The following is a 25,476-nucleotide window of genomic DNA, read 5'->3' as shown; positions in this document are numbered from 1 at the left end:
TGACCTAGGGGAATGGATCCATATCATTATGGAGCAATGTTTGATGCTTTAATGAAGACATGCAGTAGAGTGAGATGTTGGCTTTGTTAACACAAAAGTTTCAGCTTGTTCCAGAATGAGAAGGGCAAGGCCAGTACTTGGAGGATGAGCCTCCAGAATTACTTTTTTTCAATCAGTGCAATGAAGGTAAAGGGTTGTAAAAGTGCAAATCTTACAGCAGTATCTGTGTCTGATTAGAGCATGAACATTCCTGAGGGCATCTGCAGTCTGCATTACTGGAGAGTCTCAGTATTCTAGAGTTAGAGGTTTTATGTCCAGAGGTATGTACTCCAAAGTATTTATCTATCCTTTGGTTTCCTCTTGTATATCAACATGGAGTGTTGTGGATTTTTTTAAATAACATAAAAATGTTATTTGGCAAAATATTTTTCACTATTAAAAATAAAAAATATCTTAACGATTGTTTAAAATCTTCACTCTAAACTTTCCAGGTGGTCAGACCAGGTGGCTCAGGTGCTGTTCAGATGAGAAAGCTGCAGAGCAACCTTATGGATACTTGTTTAGCGGTGGTATTAATGACTTTGTAGAGGCCGTTCTTCCTTGGTGGTACTAAACATTACCCAAATGTAGCACTGCCAAGTGTGTCTAAAAGAAGACAGGCAACACAAAGGTTTTTGTTCTTGTAGTGCTTCTCACTCATTTTCATTCATGCCTTTGCATTTGGCCGAGAATTAAAAGATTCACCTTTTCTTTTCCTCTGCATCTGACATGGTGTTTCTGTCCATGGTTCCTTCTAAGATGATGTGTTGTTTTCTTCATTGATTAAAGTTAATAAACATTATTAATGTCTTAAGGAGAAAAATGGAAAAAATTTGGGAATCAAGGCCATCATTATTTTCAAAAACCATCAAACACATAAGTCTAGGAATGCTGCCAGAAAATAGTTTTCAAAAATGCCTCTGATAGAATCAATCTTACTGGCTTTACATGAGAGTTAGGCACCGAACTACTATTATCACATAGATTGTCCCGTTCTCATCTTTGTGGAAAAAGGGAAACCATGTGAGGCTGCCAATAGTCTTATAGTTATTATAAGGGTCATAAAATTGAAAGTTTGATAGTGAAATCTTTCAAAATTGAGGCTTTGTAGTAATAATCCACTGTTTCGCTGAGTGAAAATGCAGGTTGAAAAGAAGTAAACAGATAAGCTAAAAGATGGAAAGTAAAATTCAACTTAGAATTATTTTTATTTCAGTCAAAATGTTAGTTACTGTGCTTATGTCACATTGTTTTCTTACTATTTATAAAGCCCATACAGTGTTTACAGTCATTAAATAGTATGTCTTTTTTGGTTTTGAACCTTGTATGGGTGCAAAAATAACTCAGTCTTATATCTATGTTGAATTTAAGTGTAGGTACATTTTTAACTCTGTAATATTACAGAATCTTTTCCACTTACTATCAGTGATCTTTTAAAAAGGCTAATATTTGTGCCTTATTTAAACAGAATTACCAGTTACCAAATAGGTAAGAGTCCAAATGGATATTTCCAGTTCAACACTGTTCTCTGTCTTTGTGATAATATAAAACTGTTTATTGGCTACATATACAGTATTTTTATTACTACATCGGATTCTTTATTAAGATAGATGGTCCAGGTCCGGTCCTTTTAAAAGTTTTATACTTGTATGCTTTTTATTTGTGGAAATCCTTTCAATGTCTTTGAAAATCATCAACATTCATCACCAGCTACTGGTGAGAACTGAATTCTGCTCAGTCAGAGCTCCTGTGGTCTTCTTTAGAGGTATCTCTTTTGTTCAGGATCTCAATAATCTTCCCATTTCTCCTGTTTAAGGGAGATACTGGGTTATTTGATTAAGCTTTGTAATCTGTTACTTACATATAGGAACAAATTCCTGATGTAGAAAGTCAAACTAGGACTTGAATTTAATATCCTCGAGTTTGTTTTGCATAGATGTCTGCCTGAAGTGAGCTGTATCGCTCATCTGGTTTGGGAGGAAAAAAGAAAGGGCAGTAGAAGGGGATTCCGGGGTTGTTCCAGTGCGGCTTGGTGAAGAGAGCCTGGGAGTCCTCAGGAGGGATAACAACAACTTTGAGGAAATCCAGATTTCAGGATATTGTTTAATGTTCTAGCTCAGTTGTGGTGATTCCAACCCAGCCATGCAGGCAAAAGTAATATTGCCTATGGAATTAATCCCCTATGGGATTTGCAGAGTGGATAATATGTTGTCCCAGTCAAAGCCTTCCCATCCATAGAGATGCAACATGTGAAAAACTGCAGATACTCAGGGAAGGACAGTACTGTGGATGCAGAGGTGATCCCTACCCACCCTCTATGCATGCAGAGGGCCGTCTGTGTAGAGTAGGCAGTGGTTTGCTCTTTCATCCCACATATTTGGGCATCATGTAGCTCCGAAAAATAGACTTGTTCTGAAGGAAAAATGTAGTTGTAGAAGTTGTCATAGAACTTGTTGACTGAACCCTTCACTGTCATTTAGCATTTCAGCGATACTGCTGCTGTTTGGGTGGTGTCCTCAGAAACTCTCAGCACTGGCTGAAGTCCCGTCTCAGGCACTGTAACACAGACTGCAGCCAGAGTTTTAGACACGTGCTGGGTGCTTCTGAAAATCCCCCCCAATTTATTAGAGGAGTGTTTTAGATCTCAAAAATCTGTTCTAGATGTCTTTTCGGGTTTTAGAATGAGCTAGTTTACAACCTTGTGTTCTTGTACACGATGTAAAGTCTAGGCAAAAGAACAGTTAAGCCAGGTTTTTAAAACAGCTTGTATTTCTCCACCTACAATCAATCATATTCAGTCGTAGAGAACAAACTTTTATTGGTGCAGCTGTCTAATGGAATTGCTAGGAGCATCTAAAATCCTTTCTCTATGCATGTAATTAACTGAAGAAACATTTCATGCAATAATTGAAGTGCCAGCATGAGGCCCTTTTGGAAATGCACCCCTGTGTAGTGCTGACTGTAGCACCCTGTCCTGCAGAAAGGAGCCCCTCAACTGCCGACCTCCCTGACTCTGCAGGGAGAGGTCAAGGGTGGTCTTTATTTCCAAGGGAGTTAGCATCTTCTCTCTTTGCACCAGCCTCTAGTCCAGGTACTGTGAGACTCCAGCCAGCGTGTTCCCAACAGCCTGAAATTTCAGGATAAACAAACGCGGCTAGGAAAATTACACCTGAGGCAAGCAGCTTCCTTATTGCAAAGCTCAGGATGGTGACGGCTGGGTGTTCCCATGGTATTGTGGTAAATCTTTGGAGAATGAATGTAGAAATAAATGCACCAGCAAAAACAGTATGAGTGGTGATGTGACTTGTCTTCAGTAACTTCTTTGCTGCTATTAGGTGTTTATGTCTTTGCCAAGCGTTGTTTACCTGTTAACAGAATCTGGGCTGAATAGAATGAGTCCTCATCTTCACCCCAAGAGCATGGATCACAGCTGGTCTAGAATTCATGATCTTCAGGGTGGTTGAAAATAAAGGAATGGAAAAGGAATGGTATGGTTTTTTGTGCAAAACCTTCCTTGTTTTGCTTTGTAATGTCTGTTCTACAGTTTTAGTCAGTGGCCAATTGAAAGTGCTTGCTAGGTCTTTCCTGGCAGCTGCTAAACTTCCTCTAGAGTTGCCTAATGAGTCCACCGCCACCTTAGTCTAGAGGACCATCCGCTATCCGTGTAGTTGGCAGGGCTGTTGCCATTTTCTGCTTGGGTTGGAGTATGAAGCAGGTAACACAGTTGGAAGTTACTCCAAGGTTTACTGTAGTAAAGGGTACTCTAATTTGTAATATTACTTAGGTCGATACTAATGACATTTGTATTGAGAGTCCAGTAACAGTATTAGCATTTGAAAAATAAGTTGATTTCAAGTGCAATGGCATTCTGTGTGAATTGACATTCTGTTTCTGTTAAAAATAAGGGAGCTACTTGGTTGGGGGGGGGGGAAACGTCATGACTTTCAAATCTTCAGTGAATTTTGTGCAATATTTCTCCTTGTTTCGAAGTAATTTAGTAGTGCACATCTGCTTTTCAAGCAGATCCTTGAAATGGTATTTTTCAAAAATGTGTAAAATTACATGTAGCTTTGAAATATGATTATATGATAAAAACATGAATATATTCTAATGAGGCAAATGTGTATTTTGAATGACTGGGAATGATTATGGATGTCACATTCTATGGAAATAATAAATCTTAAGCCAATGTTTGCATACCAGTAGTCCTAGGTAATTTTTAAAGCTATAACCTGCTTAAATTGAAGTAAGGTTAAATATTAGAATTTGTGATGTTCAGTTTATCATTTGATCATTTGTTTGTCACTGATAAAAAGATGAGGAGTTAAGCATTGCTTTTCAGTACTACCAATGAGGTGAGAGTTCATGGTGATGACCATATGTATTAAGAATTTAGTTTGTGACATCCCTAATTATCATAAGTCATTACGTAAAATATCTACTAATTTTGCCAGTATCCTTTTAATTTTTTGTAAATTAATTTCTTTGTATATTGATGTACATTTTGTTTCAACCTTTGGTTTTCCCTTGGGAACTTCTTTAAATTAATATACTTGAATGAGGCAATAAAGCACTGTGGAACAGCTAGTCTTGGTGCAGCTTATGCACAAGCACATCACGTCTGTTAGTTCATGATTTTTGAGGAAGAAGAGAAATTTAAAATGCTTACATGTTTAGCCAACTGACAATTTGCGTTTGTTTTTAGATCTGTGTCAATGATGAGAAATGCCTCAACCTGGAACAAAGCAACATTATGTATCCCAATGCTTCTAATTTTTTTCAGAATGGTTTTTTTTAGTGACCTTTGAAAACTGTTCCTGATAATGTCCTTGTTGTGAGCCGTTAATACTTACAGGAAGGGCATGAAGTACAGAGCTTATTGAGGGTTTATTGATCATTTTAATAATTTCAGAGATTTTTAAAAAAACAACCAGCATTGTCCTAACAGTTTTAAAATTTAGTTCATTACTGACCTTTAATAAAACTAGAACCAAATCTAAGAATTTACTCCATGCTTTTGCACCCTCTGGACTACTGTTCAAAGTCATCTCAAGAACTGTAATTCAGACCTTAGACTACTGTCAGTAGTGCACTGTGTAGATGTAGTAAATGAGCTGTGATGTGTGGTGTGTTTTGTTTTTTTCCTTTTTCCTTCCAAGTTTGTGGCATCAGTAGAAGTTTTTGGTGAACTCCACATTACCATAAAGTGCCCAACACTGTACTATAAAATAAAACTTAACAATATTAAAATTCCTTGGGTGATGCAGGGTCTTGTTTGATGGGTTGATCTGAATAGCATTTTCATGCTTACCAGGCATAAAGGTTAAAATAATACAATGATACTGTATTATACTGGAAGCTTTTCTCCGTTGAATGGTTGTTTCGGTTTCTCAAATATAGAGAAAGCTGAATGTGTTTTCTTATTAATTACTGTTTATACAGTGCAAAAGTTAAATGCTGATGTCCTTTGTAATTCCAGTGGTATTTTGCTGCTTTAAAAAACCTTCGCTACTCATGCCTATTTGTTAAACAGCTTTTTTTGGTCTGTAGGTCTTCAGGTTCTTACCAAAAAAGTAGGTATATTATCCCCTTTTATAGATTGGGAAATTGAGATATTAAGGGGAAGCTGCATGCAGAAGGTACAGTAGTAATAACTGATGGGTGCTATGGTTTGAACCTTTAACGTTGGATATTAAAAAATAATAATAGTTGTGGTACCACCAAGTATTTTTGTACTGTTCAGCCAAGTATTGTAAGTATCAGGAGAAGTCTTGAGGCTACTGCTAGTGAGGGAAGAGGGATGCCCGATCTCCTGTAGTACCTGTGATCGGGCCTGACTGCAGGGTCGGGCTGTGTGCTGCTGAGGGCCGCTGGGACCTCACCTTTTCAGCCTTTTCAACCCCCAGCGTGCAAGCCTGGTCTGGCCGCCGCGCGCCTGCCCTTCCTCGCGCCCCGGCTCCAGCCCCTCCCGCGCCCGCTGGCACCGCTGGGCTGCGTGGCTCGCTCTGTCGCTGGCTCCTCTGGTGAGCGGCCTTCATTCCCTCCTCCCTGCTGGTGGGGAGAGGCTGGTGCAGAAAGCACCTCTTGGCTTCGGTGGTCATCAGGAATGAAGATGGAGATACAACTGATACAACTCAGGCAGGCTGAGTAACGCCTATGTGGTGGGTTGACCCTGGCTGGACACCGGGTGCCCACCAAAGCCGCTCTATCACTCCCCTCCTCAGCTGGGCAGGGGAGAGAAAATGCAACGGAAGTCTCGTGGGTCAAGATAAGGGCAGGGAGATCACTCGCCAATTACTGTCATGGGCAAAACAGGCTCAACTTGGGGAAATTAATTTATTGCAAATCAAATCAGAGCAGGATAATGAGAAAAATAAACCCCGAATCTTAAAAACACCTTCCCTCCACCCCTCCCTCCTTCCCAGGCTCAACTTCACTCCCCATTTCTCTCCCTCCTCCCCCCGAGCGGCGCAGGGGGACGGGGAATGGGGGTTGTGGTCAGTTCATCTCACATTGTCTCTGCCGCTCCTTCCTCCTCAAGGGAGGACTCCTCACGCTCTGCCCTGCTCCGGCGTGGGGTCCCTCCCACGGGAGACAGACCTCCGCAAACTTCTTCAACGTGAGTCCTTCCCAGGGGCTGCAGTTCTTCACGAGCTGCTCCAGCCTGGGTCCCCCACAGGTGCCGTCCTTCAGGAACAGGCTGCTCCAGCCCGGGTCCCCCCGCCGGGTCCCAGGCCCTGCCAGCAAACCTGCTCCAGCCGGGGCTCCTCTCCTCACAGGGCCACAGGTCCTGCCAGGAGCCGGCCCCAGCGCGGGCTGCCCACGGGGTCACGGCCTCCTTCGGGCATCCCCCTGCTCCGGCGTGGGGCCCTCCCCGGGTGCGAGTGGAGATCTGCTCCCCCGTGGAGCTCCATGGCCGCAGGGGCACAGCCAGCCTCCCCGTGGGCTTCCCCAGGGGCTGCCGGGGAACCTCTGCCCCGGTGCCTGGAGCCCTCCTGCCCCGAGCTGGGGGCTGCAGAGCTGTTGCTCTCACCTGTTCTCACTCCTCTCTCCGGCTGCAGGTTGTTGTGCAGTTTTTTTCCCCTTCCTAACTCTGTTCCCCCACAGGCACTGCCACTGTCACTGATGGGCTTGGCCTTGGCCAGTGGCGGGTCCGTCTGGGAGCCGGCTGACGTCCATCTTGGAGCCGGCTGGCGTCCATCTTGGAGCCGGCTGGCGTGGGCTCTGTCAGACATGGGGGAAGCTTCTAGGAGCGTCTCACAGAAGCCACCCCTGCAGCCCCCACCGCTACCAAACCCTTGCCACGCAAACCCAATGCAACATAACACAGTAACACACCATGAATCTGCTCCTAGCCATGGCTTAGCTTTTTAATGTAGCTGCTTTGCTGAGTCGTTTTATGCAAGTGTATGGCTGTAATTCAGTTGGGATTTTACGTGAAGTGGCTATGCAGTACAGTCTGATTTGTGCTTCACTGTTCTAAATTCAAAGCATCTTGATATCTTATGCAAACAGAGAGACTGTGGTTTCAATATCAATACACTCAATCCACAACTGATGAAAAAATTACAAATTATGTTCATGCTAAACAATAAGGGTGTGATTTTAACACTTGCTGTCAGACCTGTACTAGCTCCCTCCAGCCAGCAGTGATGCAAGCTGTGAAGGCTGGTAGCACAGGGATCTTCACTGCCAGATTAAGCATAGCACGTATTGCAGTCATTTCCTCATTTTGCCAGTAGATGTGCCCACATTTATTCAGCTGTTAAAACAGTAGCTGTGACAATGAACTTCCTGTCACAGGTCCAGATTATGAGCCGATGGAGGACATTATAAAAATGTAGAAGCCTTTAATTTTTGCAGAAGGAGTGCGAAAGTACGAAGATCGAGTCTTTCAGGGTAAGTTTGCCTGCTTTCCTTAGTTTGTTATCTCAGGGCACCGAGAGTGCAGCCGCAACTTGCTTTCTACAGATGTTTCAGTTCAGTAAGTTCTTTCAAATCAAAGCATGGAAAAGGATTGAAAAAGAGTTGGTAGTAAGACGAGTTAGTTTAAGTTAAGTTGGCAAATTTTACACCGATAGTACAAGAGGACTCTGTCCCTCTCGATAACAACTATACCAAGTGACTGGAAAAAATTATTTCAGAGGAGTTTGGTGTACCTGTCACGTGGTAGAACCCTGAGTATGAAAGCTGGCACATTTATTGAGAGTTGTGGCATTTGGGGGAAAAATGAAACTCAAAGCAGTGTCTTTTGGGGGACTTGTTTAGGAGGCCAAATCATAAATGCTCCTATTCATTAGTAGCTTCTTGGTTGGTTGTGCTTTAAAAGTAGCTGAGGGTTATGCTTTTGCAAGATACTTTTACACAGTGCCGCTGCAGCCATACCTGAATAATGGACCGAGCGTTTCATATTTTTTCCAGAACTCACTGCGTGTTAACCTCATGTTCACAAAAGTAAAAGTAGCTTTATCAAATTCATGGATTTAGATTTTTATTTGATGTGACAAGCGATAACAACAGCAGCAAAAAACCCAAAAACCTAAGGATTGCCTGAAGTGATGTTGTGGGTTTGCTGGTATTCAGATAAAGCAGAGTCAGTCTGCAGATTTTCATCAGTCAGAAAAAATGCTAGCAGCTTCCTAAGCTTCAAACCCCCAGAGGCTGTCAATCCCATTACAAATTCTGTATGAAACATAAACAAGTACTAGTTCTAAAAGCAAAGCTTGGGAAGCACATTTGGAATACGCTCTGGGCCATATATCATTTCCTTTCCATGGCCGCCTATTTCACATTCCTCATGAAAGTTGAAGGGCCGGGTTCCTGATGGTGTACTCCTCCACTAATTTCCTTTCTTCAGGTCTACTTCTTCCCTCAAATAATTGTAACTGAAACATGGGGAACAAAACCCACCACACAACAACACTGAAAAAGAAAGGTACAACATGGGCTACAAAGAATCTATCAAACTTAGTTGGAAACCTTTTCCTTTTAGATCTGTTATCTGTTTTTTGTTAAGTCCTGCAAAATACTCAGTATCATGGGTGAGACAGAGTAAAGATGTACTCTGCCATGTAGAGCATACACAAGACTCCTTTGCCTACAGAAGTTTGTTTTTCAGGTATGTATAGTTCTATGAATAGCTCAACTAATATACTTTCCAAGGTGAGTATTGTTATCCTGGTGTAAAGTCACTCCATTTGATTTACCTTCAGACGCCTCCTAAATGATGAAGAGGAACATTTCTGTGTGTTCAAGATGGGCAGAGGGTGCTTTTCTCAGCCTGGACTGTTCAAAGGCCAAATATTAAAAACCACGTTTGACTTTCAGGTTTTAACCTTGATGTGCTGATCTTGAAACTCCTGGAGCCCAGTTTTTTAGAGAGTGGTTTAGCATTGTGACTTAATTTAAATTGTGGTAGATGACTTCTGAGACTCTGGGTCCCAGTGCCTTGAAATGCACTTTAGAAGTCATAGATGCAGCAGAAAGTTGTGGCTACCTGCTGCCCCTGTCCTCCCTGCAGGCCTGTGTTCAGTTCCACACTAGCACTGGCTCCACATCCAGTAATACACCATTGTATAGTTATCAGCAGATTTTTATTCACTGTTCCTTTTAAGGAAATAACCTGTTAATATAATACCACCTGTTTAGCAATGATAAGGATTATGTACTTAAAGTGTTCAGCTGAATAATACATACAAACAGCTGACATTTGGCCTGCTCTGAGAATAGACGACATGCTTATTTAACGATTTTGAAAATGTTAAAATGGTGAGGTAAAAATTAAAATGTCATTTTAAAATATTTGTATTTAACTTATCTGATTCAGTCCTTTTCTACATTTCCCCTTGGCATATTCGAACTGGGGGTCACGGTAGCAGTGTGACACTGCGGGTACTTTGAACGATATACTGAACATTGTTGGCATTTCAGCCTAATTAGTTGCATCCTATTTTGTGATTTGTCTTTGGTCCTTTGGGTTGCTGGCCCAGGATTCTTTTTTAACCTTTTTTTTATGCTCATCATTGTCTCGTTTTAAATGTCAACAGACCAGTACTTGTGTAATTGTTTTTTTCCCCTTACTACTTTTCTCCCCAATGTTAGAAAATTTGACAAATGATTTCTGCATTTCAGGCAAGGCTACATGAGAAAAATATATCCCAGGATTGAATGACAAACACAGGCTAATTTAGTCCGTGCAGGTCTTGAGCACAGCCACGTATTTCTCTGGCCGGTGGTCACTGTCACCCACAGTTTGAACTGGAATGATCTTTTCTCGGGCTGGTTTAATCGCTTGTGCCGGCACTGGGCCACCCTTGAAAGGCAAATCTGCTTCTTCTCTGTTGGGCTCATTTCTCATGCAAAATCCTGACAGAGCCTCCCCCTCCCTGGGGTCAGGGCTAACACAGCTGTCCATGATCCTGCGACGGATCCCTCCGAGAAAAAAAATGCTTGGGCACTGGGCTAGTTCAAGTAGATGTTGAGGTTTTATACATTTAAGAAAGTGTCAACCTGCTGATTTACCTTAAACGACCCTCGCTTGACATAATAGCGTGCCCAAGGAAATATTTAAATCTCTGGAAGAGCTGGGGCCACCGGCACAGGAGGGCGTGCTGACAGAATCCAAGGAAGAAAAGCAGTGCACCTGCATGCTCTCCTGCTCTGCCGCTTTTCTGCTCTGTCACTGGGCTCTGAGTCGAGGTGACCCCTTCTGTCCCGGTCATTGCGTCCAAGGCTTGAAACGGTGTTCAGGCAGTGGTGCTGCGGGCAGCCTGAGAGGAGAGCCTGCTGCCTTGCACTGCGGAATAATGCCTGGGCTCCAACGGGCTGCGGTACCGGCAGGGTGCCCTGTCACCCACCACCGCAGCACTCGGCTTGTCGCTTGGCCGTTCTTCGCCTGCTTGCTGAGGAGGTGATTAGAAGCAGCTCAAGCCGCATTTAGTTGTTTAAGCTGTTTTACACTTGGAGCAAAAAAATGTGGAAACACCCCACACATCCTCCCTGCAGACTTAGCGCTTTTCTGATTCTAATCTGCCTAAAGATTGTGAAACTACTTAGGGGTAGCACCTGAAATTCTGTTAATACCTTGTACTAGCTGTGTGGAAGACGCGAAGTTATTTGATTTGTGGGACAGAAAGCAGCTATTTAACCTGAGGCTGCCCTACGCTCTGACTACCTGTACGTCGCGAACGTGCTGCGGTGCAAATAGCTGTTCGTACAGGTGAAAAAGGCCTGCGGCCCGAACGGTCACGTGTAATTAAGATTGCTGTGCAGAGCCTGCCCTTTCGCTTTGCTCTCACTCCTCCGGTGCCTACGCTGCTGTCACTGTTTCTGAATTTCTACTGCCAAGCAAAGTTTAGCCCAGGTGCCAAATGAAACTAAGTGGGTTTAAATTGGAAACACACATTTTTGTCATCGCTAGTTATTACAATACATGCCAATGAAAATTGCACTTTTGCTGAGACTACAGGTGAAATCTGAAAGGTCATACACAATATTGAGCAGAGAAAGATGTCATGCTTTAAACAGTGCCATGAAGAGCATAAAACCAGATGAAGGGCTGTGTAGTTTTTCTCTGATCAAAGAAGATGATTTAAAGTCATGATTTAGACATGTCAGTCTTGCTGGTGTTTGACAATGTTAGATGAATTGCTGGTAAATGTAACTGCCAAATCATTTCAGGGAAAGAAAAATCGCAGCCTCATAAAAGCAGAAATTAAAAGCAACTTTTGTGAAACCAAGTCAAAACATAACAAAGTTGCTCAAATTGTTACGATATAAAATCTCCAATACATTTTTATCCCATAAATATCATTTGAAGGAACCTAAACCTAGAAAAATCACCACTGAACTGAGAACTCTGGCCTTCAGGACTCCACCTGTGCCTTGATTCATAATTGATACTCTGGCTTTTTGATGTGCGAGAGGTCTTCACACCTCGTGGCATGCATTATAGATGGGGGAGTTTAGGTTAAAACATGCTTTTACTGTGAGGCATAAGGTACCGCCCCTTCTCCACATCAAATTCATGTGTGCAATTTAAACAAGACCTTACTCTGCTCCCAATAAATACATACCAGATGTATCTTTTATAAATGTTAGGTTTTGCAGCATCTTGACACATGCCAGTAGTTTGAAGCCTGTGCATGCTTCAGTGGGGCATGAAAGCCCCATCCATTCATTCAACTGTGGCGTTTTACAATAGGCAAAATTTTAGTGTTGTCAGCTACTCGCTGTTCAACTTTATTGACTTACAACCTCTAATCTGATGCTCTGGTTTTTAATTGTTTTCAGAGGTGTCAGTTTTCTTTAGCCGAGAGGCGACTGAATGGCACAGGAAAAGGAACTTGGCCAAAATCCTCCGATCTGTGATTCCTGACGTTATGTGACATCACACCTGTAAGCTTTGTCCTTCATTGAGACTTGTAGGAGACTCGGGGCTATATAACACATAGTACAGAAATTTTTGGCTGGGAAAAAGATTTAGCTGTCTGTTATCTGGAGACAAGCTTTCTGCTGCAGGACTTTATTTACTGTGGCCATTTACAAAGTGTATCAACTATGTTCTTTATTTAATGCTGTAATTTAGATTATGTTTATTACTTGGAATCCGTTTGAACAATAATCACTAGCCAGACTTCAGACATAGACAATGACAATAAATTGTGGCTTAGCTTCTCATTGACCGTAAAGGTGGATGGGCCACATGCTTTCTTGCTTCCTCAAGGGCCAGGAGGCATGAGTTTTGGACACCTCGGAAGGGAGAGGGGTCCCCATCTTGAGAGCCCTTTGCAGAGATTGGTCTGTCACAGCTGGAGAACTAGCATGGCATCATAGCTCTAAGTCATATACTAACAAAATTTCAAATCACTCAATTGTACCGAACAGGAAAGATAATATTTTGTTGAAACAAGTAAGAATTCTTGAGTTTCCTCGCGGCATCATGAAACAAATTCGTGGTGGTGGTGGTCATCTTCCAGAGAACACAGAAAAGCAATAGTTTCTATTTAAAACCCACAAGGTCTCATCGTGATCATCTGTGTTAATTGCTTGGGAGAGCGAGGTCTTACAGCATCCAGTTACTAAAATAATGGCAAAGCATGAGTTTCATGGCTTTTGAGATGTTCCTCAGGTTCGCGTTTAAGAGGTGCTACTGATTTAAGCAGTGAAATAGACTTCCCCAGAAGTCCCCTTAACACACTTTGATTCTTCCACATTAACTTGTCTTTTGAAGAATAAATAAACTTTTATTTAAACTTCTGAGAAACAAATAATTGGACAGTTATTTAAGAGCGATTAGTTTGCTTAACATAGCCCATGGAACAGAGTTCCTCACGGGGAATCCGTGATGGGGCCATAGTGGCTGATACACACACAGCACAACTGCAAGTGTCAGTATAGCTGAACTCCTCTGAGGGACCCTTTCAGTTACAGCTAGCTGATGCCGTTGGGACAATAGGACTCTTGGTTTCCAGGGTTGTTGATCTTTATTTAAAAGTAGCAGAGAAACTTTTGAAGTGAATGGAAAGCCCCTTGTGAAAATGAGTCTTACACTAAGTGAAGAAAATTCCTGCTGCTTTGCCATTTTTCTGTCTGCACTCATCTGCTGGAAAGACAGCAGTAATTTAAAAAAAAGAGCGTGTGATTCTCAGCTTCTATAAATTAGCTCCAGTGAAGCTGTATTGATTCATGTCATCTTTGGACCTGGCACAAATCACCTCCCTTTGATGGGCACAGGACAACCATTCGGTGTGGATGTAGTCAGAGGATGGTGCAGATTTCAATGCTGGCAGCCCTGACCATAGAAGAAAGCACATTCATCTCATTTCCAAGTATGGAAGATGTTTCTTCATCACTTGATTCCAAATGGCAAACATGACTTTTTAAACCTCAAATATAGTTCTGGTTTGGGGATAATTTCCTTTTTAAATGCATGATGAAATAATCCCACAAAGCAAAAAAATATAGGCTGCATGTGGCTTGATATAGTCCTTATTTATTGGTCATTTTGATCCTGTACACAGCAAAATAGTAATATGAATACACCATCTAAGCTATAAACATACTATGTACATACACAGAAGGGACAATTAATTTTACATAATATGGAAAATGCACGTAATATAGTGATACCCTATGATCATTTTGAGATGGCCAAATTCTGGCTGCGATATTTGTGTTCTGCCTAGCGTAAATATTCCTGGGACCCTGAAGGTACTCCTCACTGTTTTACAGGCTGGATGTCACCTCTTTCCGAGAGAAAAGGGAGTGGACTGTGAAAAGGGAGCAAGTTGCTTCATCCTTCTCCTGCTTCTGAGTATCTTCAGGAGGATTTGGTGCAGAGCAGATCATGTGCCCTAACTTAGCACCTTCTCTTTCTTTATAGAAGGCTGTTAGATACAAAGAGAAAGTTTAAATGTGTAAGGTTTGGGAGTATATAGTGCATCTGTTCCTTTAATGGATAGGTTGCAAGTGATCATGAATAAATTATTTCACTTTCAGCTTTTAGGTCAAATAGTAAGATAGGTTAAACAAATGGAATTTTGAAATATTTTAAATCTTCTGCATGGAGATACCTGCATATTAATAGAGGTTATGAGTGCTTTTTGGGAAACCAGAAGCCAATCTCGATGTTTTTTTCCTTACAGCAGCACAAATGCTCTCCACATTTGCACAATGTCTGTGCTTCTATACGCATTTTATTATACCCCTGGGCTGAGAAGCAGTAAATAGCTTGACATCTGGTATATCAGTCTTAATCTGTGGTTTACATTTCAGCAAAGATGATATTAGACACTTTTTATAATGTATTCTCTTTTGTTTTAACTGTTGTTCCCTGGTTGAGATACAGCCCTGAAGGGTCAGTCTTCCTAACCATGTGTTTCACGGTCACTATAGCATGTTAATATAGCAATGGCTTTGGGACTTTTTGTGCTTCTCCAGGCTGCCATTGAGCTTTTCCAGCTGCAGCATCTGCCTCCCTGCCCTCTTTGGATGTTGCTTTGTTCATTCAGCTTTTCAGAAAGTGTATTTAGAACTGACTGTATTTGTGCCTTTTGGGCCTTTTCTTTTTTGTTTCTTGTAAGATCATAAATAGAGTTTTGAATATTTCACATTTTAATCCCTGTTTGTAAGAAAACATGCTCCCTCTAAGTTATCTTGCACAGATCTGCTTCGGTAAGTAATTCTCATTCGTGACTCACCATCATCCTCCCTCCCTTTCCTATGGCCTCACTGCTATGAAAGCCCAGCTTCAGCCTTGCTGCAATCCACCTTTTGCCTCCGCTTTCCTCAAGTGCCATCCACTTTCATTTACTTTTCTTCTTTCATTTCTGCATGAATTTTCACCACTTATTTTTATCATTTCCTCTCCGCTGAGACTGACAGCAATCACAACTTGCTCTAATCTTAGTTTAAAGGTTTTTTCTCCTGCCGTCTGTTTCCTTGACTTACCTTCTACAAACCACACTCATATTTCACTGTGCGATTTTCCCTTTGTTGTACTTTTATGCATGTCTTTTTAATTCTTTAGGAGCATATTCCTTCAGAGATCTCTTTGGTCTGTATGAAAACTCTTCAGGCTTTCATCTTCTCTGCCTCTTCCTTCCTCTGTACACATCTCTGGGTATCCTGTTCAGCCCTATAGATTTTCTGTGTGGCAACAATTTCTCAAATATTTTATTACCTCTGTACAGATTGGTTTTCTGTTGTTTCCAAAATTTCATCCAGCAAATCAAACAACCGAGAAGAGCAGAATTTCTTTCCTGCCACTTCCTTATTCTTGCTCTATCTTTCACTGTAAATAATAACGCTTTCCTTCAAGTTAGTTCTCCATGCAAACTGACTCCATCTGCAGCTGCTTTCTTTTTTTCTTTTTCTTTGAATCATATAATAATTTAGTCTGGAAGGGAGCTGCTGATGTCACCTAGCCCAACCTCCTGCTCAAAGAAGGGTGAACTTCAAAGTTAGATCTTTATTATAACCATCCTACTCCTATTTCTGAAATTACTTAATTTCTGGTTTTCTTTCTCCATCTCTGCTACTCACTGAGATCTCTATCAATTTTCTTTCTCCTTTTAGCTCATGGACTAGAAATCCAAGGACACAAAGCAGGTGTGTGGAAGCATCTTCTTCGCATCCCCTTTGCTATTTCAATGCTGCTTCTGCTACTTGTGCCCAGTTTGTGCTTCTAGATTCCCGCTGGTTATCGGAGCTCTCTGTCCCCAAACCCCTCCCAGCCTGCAGCCTTCACAGCTCTGCTCCAATTGCTTATTGCTCGCCCTCTTGTTACCGCAGGTTCCTGTGTCTTTGCCCCCTTTGCCACTTTCTAGGCAGAGATGGCCTCGCCTTTGGGTCTCTCTCAGTTTTTTTGGGTGAGGCTGAAGCAACGTGTGTAAGAATCTGCACAAATCACTCCTGTTTCGCTTGTGGTCTCTTCGTCTTACACGCTGTTCTTTGCTGTCTCATTTGCTGAGTACTTGCTACCTCAAACTGTACACTCTTTGAGTCAATTTCTTCTTTTTTCCAATATTTATGTATCTTTCTAGAAATTATCACACCTAAGAAACTTTATGGATTCTTTATTATGCCTTAGCAGTGTCTCATAGGGCAGGTGCTGGGCTAAACCAAGAGTTTCAGTTGAAAGCTATTATGTCTGTAATTTCATAATGCCATGATTCGAAAAGATCTACCCTGAATCTGCTTTCTCTTATCTCCCATCTTATTTTTCGTAACTTATTTTTCCATTCTTTCCTTAGTTGCCACTTGAACTCTCTGGATTTAGACTGTAGCTGTACAAGAACAATGGCATTCAAAATAATAAGCTTCAGAAGTAAATCTGTAAACTGGGCTAGAATAAAATCTGTTGGACATTTTTGCTGTGACTACATTCTGCTCATTTAACTCAGCTGGAGTCCTACCATCCACTCACATTTTCTGTAGCGTCTTGTTTTGAAAGATACCAGTGAGGACTGCAAAAAATCCAGAATGTGCTTACTATCATAATTACTGTTAATTATCTAATAAAAATTAAATGTGAGTGATGTTGATCTTCAGTAATCCCTTAAGGGGTTCATTCTAAATGAATTATGAATTAATCATTAATTAAAAAGTTGAGTTAAACTCTTGGATACTGAGTGTGCATATTCTATTATGCAACTTCTGGAATAACCGTCTGGGGGTTGATGCATGTATCTGGGATGTTTCAACTGTGGGAACATATAAACTGAGCTGCAGGAATAGAGAAATGCCATCGTGGACTTTCCACTCTGTTGCCTCTGTATTGTGTGTTCATATGAAATGTTTATGCTTTAATTTCTTGACTACGTGTGAAAATTAACTGGAGGAGTTACTACTAAAATTTGCAGACATTTTCATTTGTAGACATTTCAAAAAACCCCTTTGACCTGGGTGTATTTTTGGCACATCCTTTCCTACTACAAGAATGATCATTAAATCTCTTGATGATTTTCAAATGTCTATTTCATTAGAAGATTTATTTCAAACTTCTCCTGTTATTCCATTACGTTTTATGCATTTGTTTCTTTTTCAACAAACAGTTGCAATCCTTTTGCTGCTGAGATTTGCGAGGTAGTTAAATTATCCCTGTTTTAAAAAAGGAAAATTGAGGCATAAAAATTTATTTGCCCATGACCATATGAGAAGTCTGAATTCCGGATGAAACATCAAGTCTGTCATAATAATTTCCAAGGCTGTGTTTTACCTGTTGATCACTTCTGTCTCTTTCCTGGGATTTTCCATGAGCTTTGAGCATGCTTTTTGGCAGCCAATGTATGTTTGCGATGTAAGAGGCAATCATTTTCTAAAGTGGACCATCGGGTAATTGTAATAAGGTATTGTAATAAGAAAATGGCAGTAGTGTGGATGCACAGAACTTGTTTAGGATGTTTAGATTCCATATCTCCTAGGAGGTCAGACTGCGGCCGCTGGATATTTTAGGACACGCTCTTTTATACTCAGAGAAATATGTGCTTTTGTGGAAACTGAAATTCTTTTAAGTAGAAAGTGGAGGGGCAGCAGGTTAAATAAGAGAACTGGAGGAACGCAAAGCAGTTGAATTTGAAGCATTTATTTTGGAGAGTTTTTGGACAGCTTCCTTTTAATCCTTGTTTAACAGATGAAAGTATATATGCTGAAACACAGCTCTAGTACTAAACCCTTTGATAACAGAATTACAATGTCTTTATTGTACAGGCTTATTTGATTTGTCTGCATCGTCTTCTGCAGCAGTAATTGGTAGGCAGTCAAAGGAAAACACAAACGAGAAGCTGCTATTCGTGTTGCACCCAAGACAGGCACTTACTGTATCCCAGGAGCCATACTGTCTGCAGTGCCTACTGCTGATTATCAAGGTTGGAGTTTCTAGTGCAAATAGAAATTGTCCTTGGATGGGTTGCTCCAAAACAATGATAAATGGCATTGGTTCTCTTAAATGCCAAGACAATTTTAATGTTACTGAACTTAAAAGGAAAAATATTGAAAGCCCAAAGTCATTGTAATCTTTGTAATGAGTATTCCTGGTATCAGAATGAAAATTAATATATCCAACATATGTACACTGTCCCCTTTCAGCCATCTTCCAGGGTGCAGGAGTGCTTTCTTCTAAATCAGTCTTTCCATAGGTGGTGGTTGCACCATGTTCCACATCTCTACCCGGGATCCCTCCTTCTCCTGCCGACTGGGGCTGTAGGTCCCTTGAGTTGCCCGTTTATTGGCAGCGATGACTGAAACCACAACTGCCAAGAAGAGGATCAATAACAAGGCCAGCGTTACTGAGCCAATGGAGGTGAATATGTTCGAGATCAAGTCAGTTGTCAACTGAAAGGATTGAAATAATCGCAATATAATTTACGTCAAGAGAACACTGAGACGCATTTGAGCTACCATGGAAGGAAAACAAAAAACATTCTACGGATAGGGCTTTGCATAGATGAGCTACTGCTGAAGCACCATTTATTGGGAGAGAAATACATTAGCCCCTCCAGATTTGTTCTTTGGGCTCTTCAGAAAATTACACACACGGTGCTGGATATTTAATATACAAGGCAGAGCTAGGTGAATTTCACATAATGACCCATTTTGAAAGCTTCCTTTCTGCTTGAAAATAACCTGGGAGTTAATATGTCTGCAGACTGTACTATTAATTCAGCAATTATTTGTTTAATTACTTTAGTAATAACTCATTATCCCTAGTTTGAATGTGAACACATTATTGCTAGACTTTGCTTCTGAAAGTTAAACATGAGCTATATTGACTGGATATATATTTAGTCACATTTCTGTTTTTCTTGCTGGAGGAGTCAAGTTTATGTGAATACTTGTACTTAATATCTAGAAAATTTGCTTACTGTAAATATTTTTGTGAAATGTACTATTTCTACAACGATTCCTGCCAGTGAACTTTTCTACCAGCATGTTTGCATGAGCTCAGTGTATAGAGGCTGCACAAGAGTGCAACTGAAATCTATTCAGTGAGAAATTAATAAGTATATTTTCACAAATATGTTTTAAAATATTCATTCAGCTCTTCTACATACAGGCTTTGCAGCTTCATCTACAGAAACACAAGCAGTAGAGTACAGGATGAATGTAAAGATGCTCTGATCTTTTTTTTCTATTTTCATGTGGCAATGGGAAATGTGATAATGTCAGAAAGCACAGTGCACATAAACAAATCTGCCAGTTGAAAAGCTTTAGACCGGAGGAATTTTATAGTTGGTAGATGAATGTTTTATACACATCTACATATGTGCTTTTATGTGTAAAAAATGCTTGTGGTGAGGTAAGCCAATGAAGTCATGTGGTTAGTGTGGGAAAGTGGTCACTATGGACAGAGTGACCCTAGCAGGAATTGAACTTCTGGGCAGATTCTGCCATCCATCACTTTTTGATTTGTATTACGAGTGACAGCTGAACTGCCATAGATGAATGTGTGCTTGAGGCTGAGCTTTCAAATCCCAAAATATTTGGAAATGGAAAACGGCAGGTCAAAGCTCATTTCCAAGTTAGATACTGCACGTTACAGGATATTTTAGTGACCTGCTTACTCATTGTTTCTAAGAAAGTGCAATTACAGTCCTGAGAATGATGATGACTTTGCATTCAGCGACGGATGAGCTGTAAGTGGATGCTATTGCTGTGCGTACATTGCTTGGACTCATGCCTTTGCAGAAGAGCAATGCCAGAGGGAAAATGTTAAAACAATCCTTCCTCTTTTTTTCTCTCTCCATCTCCATGCTGATGTAAAAGGTCCTACTATAATAATAAAAGCAAGTTTGGCTCAGGGGTTCTCTCTAGGGGATGCATGACTGGCTAGGATATTTTCCTCTGTCCTTAATGGCTATATGTGGTTCCTATGATTTTAAAAACATTTTTTCCAGTAGAGATAGTCTAGTGCAGGTGAAAAGATGACATGAACCCAACCCTAAAACAAGGTGGCATGAAATATATAATTTTATTTTCATTATTTTATTATCCAATACTATTAAATTGTATTGGATCAGGGTCATTTCATCTTTACATGATGTTACAGATATATTTGAAATCTTAGTTTTTCTGTGTACTTTGCTAGACTATATGACCCTTGTTCTTCTTGTCTCAGAGAGGCTGCAGATTTTTAATGGAATTTTTATTCTCAGAAGCTGTGTTTTATTTTCATTGTCTGCTTTGGGAAACTGAGGACCAAGGTAGTCTAAGTCAACTCCGATCCCAGGGTTGAATAGGACATTTGTGAAAGAAATTCACTACCATAGGCAAATGGATGGTGTTGCCTGGTCTCTGGTATGTGAAATTTCTGAACTTATCCTCCTATTTTCCAGTCCATACTCTCCCCATTCCTGTTGTAAGTAAGTCTATATCTGTGGAGATGTTTTCATTTATGATATCTTTGAAATGAATTTAATTTCTTAAAGAAAAATTTTATGCAAAGTAATTGGGGAGAAAAAAGCCCTGTAACTTATTAAAATGCGGTCACATATCTAAGCCTCATTTTCAAGTTAAAATAATCATAACAGGGCTTTTTTTTTTTGTTCTGCAATAGTTACTTATTACAGAAACCTTAGCCATAGCACACCATAGCAATCCACTACACGTTTTGTTCCAATTCTTGTTTCTATTTAATAACTATTATTCATTCATTCATTGGATTTGGTTTGGTCAACCAGTGACTTGAAAAAACTTCTGAAAATTGCCTGTATTATCTGTATCTGTGTTGGACAAAACACTTCCTCCTGAGCCAGTATGTAAAAAAAAATTACCCCATTGATTAAAATCGAGAGATGGCTTATGAATCTGATCATGGTAAAAACCGCAACTTTATTCCTGTATTTATGTTGCTTCAAATTTCTAAATATGAAAAAAATGGCCCTTATGTAATTTTTTTGAGTGGATTCTATTGATCTAAAAAAAAAAGAATCTACCATTCAAGTGCTGACCCCTGGTTTATCAGCCCACAGATCACTGCCTAAGATTACGATATAGGTAGCCCCCTTAGCAGTAGCACTGAACTGATAACAAGAGTTGCCAGAAGGCTCTGCAGTCTAATCCCATCAAAATCAACTGCTTCTTTAGTAATTAATGCTGAACAGTTAAATTAATTTGAAAAATCAACTGGCTGATCTGGAAAAAAATAATCTGACAAGTTCTGTCCCCCATCATCTCGGAGTCTGTTCATTGCAGTATGTGGTGATGATGATAGACTGAAATAATTGTAACTGGTGATCCTGAAAATAAAAAGGACTGAGCAGCATTATTAGAAGCATAGTGCCGCTGAGATGGTGGAAAAAGACGTTTTCTGTTACTGCCCTACTGTGTATTTTGCATAATGATAGGGAGTGGGCTTTAAAAAGGCAGTTTGAATGTAAAGGTTGCACATCACTGCTTTAGGCTCTTCTGGTAAGCCCTTGCCTGTTGCTTTCACCATAGATGGATCTAGGCTATGGATCTCTCTGACGTTTCAAAGACCAAAGCCTCTCTGACCGCTGTGGGATTGCTCGTGCGTGTAGCTGCTTATCTCGGGAGCTGTGTGGCAGATCACCCGTGGCTGCGAGTCTGTGGGCGTCCTAAGGTGCTGAGTGGTGAGCAATGCACAGCTGGTATCTCCTTGATTAGACCACCACACTACAACAGCACTTTTCAACTTCATATCACACAGGCTGCTGTTCACTTCCCCACATTAGCTCGTTAAGATCTGGTTACTGAAATGACTGCTTGGGCCTCTTGCTATGAATATACAGTTTTTTGGCGTGTTTATCACAAAGCTGTGGCAGAGTCCTGCGCAAGAGGTGCTCTGTTGCCTAGAGCTTCAAAAGCAGCATGGGAAAGCTCTGGAAAGGACAAAGCAAGGCAAACTTCATTTTGTCTCAGCACAAATGAAAAAAGCCACAGGACAGCTGGAAAATCATGAAGAGAAACAAGTTACTGATTTTTTTTGCCAAAGACCTTTGTTGTCAGGGAAGCCTATGAGACACTCATACAATGTGATAGCCTTTCAGAAATAATTCTTACTAATAAATACCACGTGGTGATCACAGCTATTTCTGAATGTAACTTCAGCACTGCTTATGAATAACGTCATATATGTAGGGTCACTGAAGGAGGGTTAATTTACTGAGTGGGCAATACCTTAGAGAATGTCATTACACTTTGAGCAGGAGGTTGGACTGGCAGACCTCCTGAGGGCTCTTCCAACCTGAATTATCTTAAGAGCCTGTTTAAAAGGTAGTCAGTGACAGAACAGTTGTGAGAGTTCCCCCACCCCTAGTACAGAGTAGCTGTCAGTAAAAGCTGTATCCTTAATGGTAATGGATGCTGATGGCAAGATGATGTCATGTGCCATGGTAATACCAACAAAATGAAGTCTGCTAACATTAGAAGGCCAGTCTGCTTCTCGCTAAGATATTTTATGTAGTGTGTTCTATTGATATGTCTTTGGATGTCAGCTGGAGCAAGACAAATTAAAAAAGGAAGCAAAAGAAAGTATTATTGAATTTAGTTTGTGTGAATAGCTGTGAATAGCTTCATCTGCAAATACAGGAGGAATTGCAGAAAAAAAATTTTTTTGGTCTTTTTTTTGAAACAAAGTTTTGGCTTTTCACTGGTGGCTTCATTTCAAAGATTATTAATATTTAAGGTTTTCTAAATTATTAAATAAAAATTATTTAAAATGTTTAAGTTAGATAAAATAAAACATTGGATAGCATGAAACTTCATTGCAGGGATGGGTTTTAGTTTTCGTTTGGTTATTGAAATGGATTGATTGTTCCGCCTTGGTTTCTTGATTTGCTTTGTAGATGAACAGTTTGGATAAGGAGGGTCCAGTTCACAAGCCAAAGCTCAGTAGCGTTTATCAATCCAGTATATGTATGCTTATCTTTAAACAAGATGTCTTCCAAATGGTTATTTTATAAGAGGGGAACATTAGGGATTTGCTATATATGAACGTTTCCATGTGTGCCAAATGTCAAAGGCAAGTGGGATAGCACAAGGGAGCCAGCAAAATACACAGGGCCTCTTCCTCTTGCGTGTTTTACATCAGCATGACTTAGCTGATCTAATCCTGCTTTACATCAATACAGGGGATGAGAATTATGGCCACAGACACCAAGGGCTGAGCCAGATCAAAGAGACAAAAGAGCGAGCTTCGATGCCAGTGTAGAAATCGCTGCAGGTGTGAGAGAAGTAGCATGAGGTTCTTCAGGAACCCCTGTGCTACCTGGGCATGAGCTTCGCGTGGGAAAGTGTGACTTGGACCAAGGGTATGTGTCTTTGGAATATGAAAGGCACAAAGTGCTCTCCAAGCCGAAGCATGCCTCTGTTGCTGGGCATTAAGAATTAATCAGCCTTCATTTCAGCACTCGCATAGGAGCCTGCCTGCTTCTGGCTGCTTCGCAAGACAGAGACATCAACACAATCTTTAAAACACAGGGACTGCCAAACCCCAGAGAATTCCCTTCTCTGCCATGGGCAGGGCTCTCTGGGAATTCTGCAGCTGTTTGTGTGCACTGGAGCTTTGGCTGGTGAAGTCTCTGGATCCCGAGTCCTGACACCACTCACGAGGTTATCACTTCATTCACAGTAAGAACATCTGATCCACACCATCCAGATTTACTGTCCTCAAATCAAAGCCATTTGCTATAGTAATGAGGGACAATTGGCTTGAGTGGTCCTAATCCACATCAGAATTACTTTGAAAGGTTTGGGGGCATATAGGGATAATACGGAGCAGCAGAAGAAAAGCCATTAACTTGATTAAAAAACCCATAGATACACTAAGTTTATTTCATTGAGGATTTACAACCATCTTATCTGAAATTTTTTCTGTTAAAGGCTGAATTCCAATAAGAATCCTAGTAGTTCAAGAAGAAATCCAGTCAGTCATACACAAATCTGTTATGATCAGATGCATTGATAAACCCAACTTGTAGGACTACAGTTTATTTTCCACAGCAGTAAAGTGTCCATAAATCTATAGATGGATTTTGTTCCAGTGAAAGTACCTGTTCCATGACATTTTTTTTTTCACCTTCACAAGCAAGTACCTATTGCTCTCCCTCACATAATCTGTAAAAAAATTAGCTGCTCTGCTTTTGCTGAACACCAGCCACCAGGTCACAAGAGCTGTGCTGACCTAGATGTTGGGCTGCTGAGTTGAACCAGTAATCCATTTTGGATTAATCCATTTAAAGGGGAGAGATTCATGTCCAGCTGAGCCAAACACTGCACAGGCTACTGGAAATGGCAAACAATTTTTAAGACTCTATATGCATCTCCTATTTCCTTTAGCTGCTTTATCCTCTTTATGCTTTATCCTGGTTTCCTACTTCATGCTGTTGTCCATGTGGGCACTCATCTATGTCAAGTATGCCTATACACAGTTGTCATTCAGTTACTTGAATAATTTAGTCCTTTCTACTTTGGTACGTGTGGCAACAAAGGAGGCAGCACGTAGTGTCTGTGATGCACCTTAGCTGGTTTTCCACTGTTTGTCACTAGTGAGGCCACCAACTTCTTTTCCCTCTGTGCATCTTACAACCCTTCAGTTTACCTTGTGGGCTTCAAAAGTGCATTTTCTATGGCAGTCACGTTGCATAGCCATTCTTCTCGTCTCTGTGTGTGAAGGAAGCAATTGTGAAAGGCGCGATATTTGCTGTACTTTAAACCTGGTGCCTAACAGCTTCAGAATTATCTGATAAGAAAAGTGTTTCAATTCTCTGAAATTGAGAAGCAGAAAGCAAGAGAAAAAAAAAACAGACCTAGAAAGACTGCTGCAGAATTTCTCTCTGGTTTTGTTTCCTCAGTGAATAAGAACAAGACCAGTTTGTAGGAGGACGAGAATCAGACTTGGAGCCTTGAAAACCTGATGAAGATCTCCGTGGCCTAAAGATGTGACAGCTTACCCCTGCAATCAGCCAGCCTGTAGCT

General features: G+C 40.8%; 1 protein-coding gene across 1 annotated transcript in view; it reads right to left on the bottom strand.

The window, feature by feature from the left end:
• Positions 1-18,657: 18,657 nt before the first annotated feature.
• Positions 18,658-25,476, bottom strand: part of CRB1 (crumbs cell polarity complex component 1) — a gene marked incomplete at both ends in the record, with an annotated part of 106,657 nt that continues 99,838 nt past the window's right edge. The window contains one exon of the mRNA XM_082003286.1: positions 18,658-18,873. Coding sequence (XP_081859412.1) covers positions 18,658-18,873 — 216 coding nt within the window. The remainder of the gene's footprint in view (positions 18,874-25,476) is intronic.

This window comes from Phaethon aethereus (assembly GCF_964289735.1).
Source record: "Phaethon aethereus genome assembly, chromosome: 8".
Lineage (NCBI taxonomy): Eukaryota > Metazoa > Chordata > Aves > Phaethontiformes > Phaethontidae > Phaethon > Phaethon aethereus.
This window is presented reverse-complemented; position numbering and strand designations above follow the sequence as displayed.